This window comes from Capsicum annuum, chromosome 8 (assembly GCF_002878395.1).
Source record: "Capsicum annuum cultivar UCD-10X-F1 chromosome 8, UCD10Xv1.1, whole genome shotgun sequence".
Classification (NCBI taxonomy): Eukaryota; Viridiplantae; Streptophyta; class Magnoliopsida; order Solanales; family Solanaceae; genus Capsicum; species Capsicum annuum.
In genome coordinates this window covers 94,095,416-94,102,518 of record NC_061118.1, presented here as the reverse complement: position 1 = coordinate 94,102,518, position 7,103 = coordinate 94,095,416, and the positions used below count along the sequence as shown (strand labels likewise).

General features: G+C 32.0%; 1 protein-coding gene across 4 annotated transcripts in view; it reads left to right on the top strand.

The window, feature by feature from the left end:
- LOC124886737 (protein CELLULOSE SYNTHASE INTERACTIVE 3-like) overlaps positions 1 to 2,161 on the top strand; it is a 3,361-nt gene extending 1,200 nt beyond the window's left edge. For 2 of the 4 annotated variants that reach the window (XM_047395770.1, XM_047395769.1), the window contains 3 exons: positions 244 to 319; positions 515 to 631; positions 881 to 2,161. In XM_047395770.1, coding sequence (XP_047251726.1) covers positions 244 to 319; positions 515 to 631; positions 881 to 892 — 205 coding nt within the window. In that variant the 3' untranslated portion in view covers positions 893 to 2,161. Of the gene's footprint in view, positions 1 to 15; positions 320 to 514; positions 632 to 880 lie in introns of those variants that run through there. The other 2 variants (XM_047395768.1, XR_007044110.1) reach the window with 2 other exon arrangements.
- The last annotated feature ends 4,942 nt before the right edge of the window (positions 2,162 to 7,103 follow it).

Sequence of the window (7,103 nt, the reverse complement as noted above, 5' to 3'; positions counted from 1 at the left end):
GGGGGGGGGGGGGAATGTACGAGCATTGGAAAGGTGAGGTTTAGGCTCTCGACTCTTGAAACCAAGAATGTATACACATATTCCTACCCTCTTATTGTCCTGCAACCATCGTGCGTTAAAAAGATGGGAGAAGTTTAATTAGCTGTGAGGTTTTTGTGTACATCTTATGTCAATATGCTGTCTAAATATGCTCAACCGTTGTTTTGAAAGATGCATTATGCTCATCCATTGTCTATCAATCAGCAAGTTCCTCAGGTTCCAAACTATTCAAATACCTTCAACAAGGCTAGGCCGAGCAGAACCACCATTGAAAAAAGAGGTTGTGTCTAATTTTTTCAGATTTATGTATGCTGTGCAATTTACTTGATTATAGCATAGGAACTTCCAAGGAAAAAAATAAAGTCTAAAGGTGAAGAAATATTAGGTTTAGCTATATGTAAAGAATCTATATATAAAGAAGGTTCTTGTTCTGGTGAGCTACATTTCATATTAATAACCCATGTTTTATGATCAGGTTGTGAGTCACAGTACATCGCCAGAATGGAAAGAAGGATTCACATGGGCTTTTGATGTACCACCCAAGGGACAAAAGCTACATATCTTGTGCAAAAGCAAGAACACATTTGGGAAGGTAAGTAGCTTTATGTTCTGAATGTCCGATATGAACTTTATATTCTTTTGCCCAATAAACTTCCAGCTAGAACATCAGTTTTACCAACTCTGTTTATTCTTTATAGCAAAATGATCCATACAGAAAGCAGGATTTCATGCTATTATATGTGTGTTGCATTTGGCAATAGGATGACATAATAGAATGGTCACTCCTACATAATAGTTAATATTAGTCTCAGCATTTCTGATGTGTATACTTTTGTTTCAGACTACAGGGTAACGATCCAAATTGATAAAGTTGTTGGTGAAGGCATGTACAGTGGTCTTTTCAGCCTCAGCCAGGACAACAATAAGGATGGCTCATCCCAGAGTTTAGAGATTGATATTACCTGGTCCAGTAGGATGCCTAGTGATAGTGAGTGAAGGGAAGCAAGACTGAAATAATGCAAACTTGAGGACCCAAAGGTGGAGCTAGACCTGGTAAAGAACAGTCTCCTCATATTCCAGCCTAATGCAAGAGCTGCTGCGGGAAGTCCAAGTTTTGTTTGTATCTAAATCGTTGCTACCTGTGGTGTAACTGTAAAATAGTAAGATATTTGCAAGGACAAAGAAGTTGAGAGAGGTTCCCGCAGTACAAGGTAAGTCTTACATCTAGCTTTTAAGCACCAAATTGTACAGGTTCTGCAGTTCTTAGAAAATAACAATATCAAATAGAGTTCACGATAAGAAGGTTGTAATGTTTATTTCAAATCCCACCTGTGTATTTGTGATGCAAAGTAGCAGCAAGTGCCAAAGGTGATTGTTGTGCAGAAGGCCTGGCGTGAAAGTTCATTAGTTTTGCTTCATTCTTTTCCTATTTACTTCCTTACTCCGTTCAACTCGATTTCAGCCCAACAAGTGAAGTGGAATTAATTTAATCTACCTGACAAGATGACAAATGTGCAGCAACAACTGCTGCAAAAGCAGCATCCAGGGATCCAAACTGCAACTTATGAGTTGTTACAATGAGTCCAATAATGGCAATTGGGAAATGGTTTGATCAAATATGCCATTGGAAGAATCCGCTTACTACAATTCTGATTCACATAATCTTTATAATATTAGTCCTCTATCCTGAATTGATTGTTCCTACATTCTTTCTTTAGCTTTTCTTGATTGGTATTTGGCACTATAGATTGAAACCAAGACATCCACCTCACATGGACATCCATCTATCACACGCTCATGATGTTTTCCCTGACGATTTGGATGAAGAATTCGATAGATTCCCAACATCAAGGAGCACGTATAAGGTGAGGATGAGATATGATCGTTTGAAGAGCGTTGGCAGCAAGATACAGACCATGATAGGGGACTTGGCGACTCAAGGGGAAAGGTTTTATTCATTGTTGAGTTGGAGAGATCAAGGGCCTCGGCTTTGTTTGTCACAATCTGTTTTGTTTGCTACAATATTACTATTTTTTTGTTAACGTTCTTAATTTAAGTTTCATTATTAATCGGCATTTTATGATTTTCAAATGTCATCAGAGGATACTTACTATTCCTTCTTAACCTCTATTATTATATCTAAAGTAAATAGTAATGTCATAGTTAAATAGTTAATGTACATTTCTTAATAGATAAAACTTGAATGAACTTTATTGATAATATGTAATTAACTATACATTACACAAAATCATGAAAGTAATATTAATTACTCCAAATATATGTTATTTTTAGTGTTTTTGTTCTCATAAAATGAGAGGTATAATATATGAATCTATTATTATTTTTTATCTTTTTATATATTTCCAAGTGTTCTTCAAAACGCGCGAAGCACGGACAAATTTACTAGTAATTGGATAAAACTAAAGACTGATTGACTTAATTTTGCACAAAAAAAGTAAGATTAAGTCAAATTTATAGTTCAAAACAGTTTAAATTATCTAAATTAGTAAAATCAATATTAAATCAGAACTGCCTTATATTTGTGGAATGATTAAGCACATCTATCTTCATATTCACATGTGTAAATAATTAGGAAAACGATATATACTATATTATACTCTCTTCGTTCAGTTATTATTTATATGCTATATTAAAAATAAGTATTTATATTAAATAAATTACTTAATTTCTAATTCATCATTATTATTAATTATAGATATTTGTGATATATTTTTAAAAATATTAAATTTATTATATTTAAAAAATAATAAAATAAAATTATATTTTAATTTTTACTTGTCAAAATAAGTAAAAGTGAAAGGAAGAATATTTGATAGAGAGGAGAAAAACGTGTTCAATTAGCCGAAATAAAGGCAGTGCTCTTCATGTCGCGGTGCTGCTGCTTTAATCAAACGTTGACAGCAGTGACCTGTGTACTTAAATCAAACCTCTATTTGGTGTTATCAAATCATGTAAAGAGAAAATTTATAGTACTAGTAAAGTAATTTAACATCGTAAAGATATATGTTAATTAATTATGATTGATTATTAAAAATTTATATATAAATAGATAATTTTTATTTATTTATTTATTATTTATTTTTTTATTTTTCATTCGGTGTTTGGTGTTCGCATTGGAATCCCGATTAATTCAGATCGTGCATTACAGTGCCCATTAAGGTTACAGCTCTCCCAGCAGAGTTTTCTCCATACCCAGGGTCGAACCCTCGACCTCTAGTTAAGGGTGGAGCAACCCCATCCACTGCACCACAACCCATTTTGGTTATTTATTATCTTTTTATCTTATTTTATGTGATAAATTTTAGATTTTGATATTTAAATATGTCTATTTTGATCGTAATCTTTTCAGATGTTTTAAATATTTTAAATTGTCAATTATTGTTACGTATAGTATTTTTTACGTAGTTTTTAAATATATAAATTTTTATCAAAAAAATTTAAGATTTCATGTTCAAATTCAATCAAACTTGCACTGTTTAAATTTCGGAGAAGTAAAAAGTGTCACATAAATTGAGACAAATGGAGTAATATAATTATTAAGTGCAGGTAAATTTTCTTAAGAAAAAAAAGAGTGCGGGTAAAGCTTTACTGCAAAGTTAGGGTATCTATTATTGGTGATGTGAGGCCGAAAGTTATATATTTAGCTATTAATTTGTGTTTTTATCATCATTTGAGTATTAATTTTACGTATTACGCTTATGTTGGTTGTTTTTATGTGTAGAATTAGATGGTAGGAATTTGAGCGAAAACGGATACATTACAACTTCGAAATCTAAGTAGAAGTTATAAATCACCAATCCAAAGTTAGTTCGAAGTACAAAAATCAAGGATAAAGATTAAAAGTAAAAAAAAAAAAAGAGCAAGAATGTGGCAAAAATGGCCTACCATGTCGCGCCAGTCGAGACCTAACACGACATGATAGCATTGAAGAAGCATGGAGGAGACACGAAAAAAGTCACTAGCCAAATGGCCTATCGCAGGACGCCTAGCAAGGATCAACACGAGGCGTTAGTTCAATTTTGGACTAATACTCTCAGTTTATTTTGAACTTAATTATTGTGTCTAAGACTTTTACCTGTACATATAAGTAGTCCATAAACATAAAATTTTAGATATCTTTTGATCTATAAAGAGATAGGAGTCGTCGTGGAGACCGTAGAAAATTATTCTTATCTTTTCTTCTCCGTATTAATTTACTCTTATGTTTTTCTTTGAATAATTTGTTGTAAGTCCTTCGTATTTATGTAGAACTTAACTTCTCGTTCAAAATTATAGTACCTACGTAATTGTGTTATTGTATAAACTCGATTTGATTTGTTAAGATAGATATCATCGTGCTACGACTCATGTGGTTACTTACTTTTTTCTTGGTCTTAATTATTTGATTGCTTGATTATCATTCAAATACCATTTGTGGCTCATTACAGTTGGACTCAAAAGAGAGAATTTGTGTGTATAATAAGAAAAAATAGGGCTTGATTGTGAATCTTATATAAAAAAGAGAATGATTCATTAACTTGGATAGAAATATACCCATTAGTTTTGCTTAGTCGATACAAGATGAAATTTCACATTCATTTCACTATCAATCGATGACTACAAAATTATAAGCATTAGGAATACTCGAGCAGTCTTAGAGTTATCGACAATTCGACATGATGCTCAACATATAATATCAACATGCAACTAGTAACCCGATAAAAAATCAGCCAGCTCAAGTAATTACTCAACGTGATCTAACAAATTCATAATCCTAGATTGATTTTATCTCATTTATTACATAAAAAAGTTGCTCTTCTTTTGATTTACTGTTCAGTAGTTTTTTTTTTCCGGAGAAGTTTTAATTACCTCCTGAACTTGTAAGGTTTTATTTAGTGTACATCTAAATTATTGATTGTCTTAAATACCCTTCGAACCTTGTTATTTTAATATGTTGAGTTTTCTCTCGTCGTTCACCTGACATGAAAAGTGAGTACAAACTCAAGGAGGCCTGTGATCAATTAAAAAAATTTCAACATTTTCGTTCTGCAACAGTAAAAAAGAAAATGAAAAAAAAAACACCATTTTTCTTTATTCTTACAATAATTTCAAAGCCCCCCCCCCCCCCCCCCCCCCCCGCCCCTTCTTTTCCTATTTATTCTCCCTTCACCTCCATCACTTTTAAAATTTTAAAAAATAATTTTTTTAATTGCTTTTATTTTATCTATTTAAATTGCAATTTCGTACTCCATGAATTATCATAGGAGAATTATTTGTGCAATTGGGTCTCCTTTAATTGTGAGAATTTCATGATCGGATGACAACCCCGGGCATATATTCCTCGATTGTATGCATTATGGTGTATGTAATATTTATATATATTTTTTTTTAAATCTTTTGTTTTAAGTACTTTTTATAACTTTGTTTTCTATGAACTTCAGTCCTTATTTTGAACTCCTTGTAAGTTTTTTTATTGGTATGATTCAGAATTTTCATGTCATGTTAATGTTGTAATTTTAGGTTCGTTGAAGAAGACTAACAAACAACAAAAGGAGCTAAAAGGAAAAAACAACTTAAAGCTAATTTTGTGCATTAGTTTGATATGTAATGTGATTATGTTCTTTTACCTTTTCTGCCACTGAATGAAAAATTGGTGTTGGTGTATGTATATGGTGAAGTTAAGGCTGCCTTAGATGAAAGAATAATTGATATAATTTTTTTTATTTTAGTGTATGTAAGATAGTGTATTTTAATGGATATAATTGTATTTCTCTGCTGATTAAAGCAATATATATGCAGTTATAGTGACTATTAAAGTTTGATTTTACAAAATCACAAGTACTTACAATAGCAAAAAAAAATACTAACAATCACCATCACCACACATGAACTAAGAACTTTTTTTTCTTGCCCTTTACATTTTTCTTTGATAAAGTTTTTGCCTTGGTAGTCTTTGAAGGAGATTTTTCAATCAGTTGTGCCCTTGTCTTCATTCCAACATCTTTTGATCTAGTTTGAACTTGAAGTTGCGCTTTGAGTAATAGCACAACTACCTTTCCACTTTAGTCCTTTGATTGGTTGATAGCCAATATCACCAGGGACATGTGCAGGAACTCACCATGCTTGTGTTAACTCTTCTACTGCTAGTCAATTCTTGCTGAAACATAAATAACTTGGTTATTTTTTGATAACTTTTGCAAGATACTAAAAAGTATCAATTTAATAAGACACTTACATTAGCATAAGCATATCTATTTTTGAAAATAAATACACTCCTTGACCCACAACACTTGGCCTCTTGTAACAACTTTTTGTACAAGTTTTATCAGTGTTACTTGTACTTCTTCTTTTCAGTAAAAGGCTATTGTGAGAAAACACACTAAAATAATAGACTAGTTTGTAAGTAATTTAATGATAAAATCTTAAGTAAGCTAATGAGAGTATTACCTCTTTTGTGGGTGCTAATGTGTATTTAAGATTGAAATTTCGTGGACAACCTTTCTTGTTATGATTTTCTCCTTTACAAATTGAACATGTCATTGGCACCCAAAATTTTGACAACTTTTCAATTCTTCTCACTTCATCAATTTCTTTCTTTCTACTTTTTAGTGGCCTACCAGGCATTTGTCTTACTTCAGGCAGCTCAACTATAGAATTTTTATTATTTGAACATATTTTCATGTTTGAAACTGGTTGAATGGAGTAAGAATAGGCCTTCACATTTGTCTTTTTTTTTTGTACCAGCTAGAATTTTCTTATGATGCATCCAAATTCAAGTAGTTCATTGCTACTATACCATGTTCATAGGAGATTCTTTGTAGTTCCCAAGATCTATAACAATATTTTCTTTGATTCAATATCACAGTATGCTTGTATGCCCCTTCCAACACTTTAAATCTTGATCACCATTTCTGTGAATGTTGCACTGCATTGATCTTTCTTTATTTTCATTGAACACTATCTTTCATGATTCGAACAGGGTCTGATCGTGATGGGTATCTCAAGTCCACCATGTATCAAAGATCACCCCTTAACCCAACCTCAAGAACACAATAATAATAATA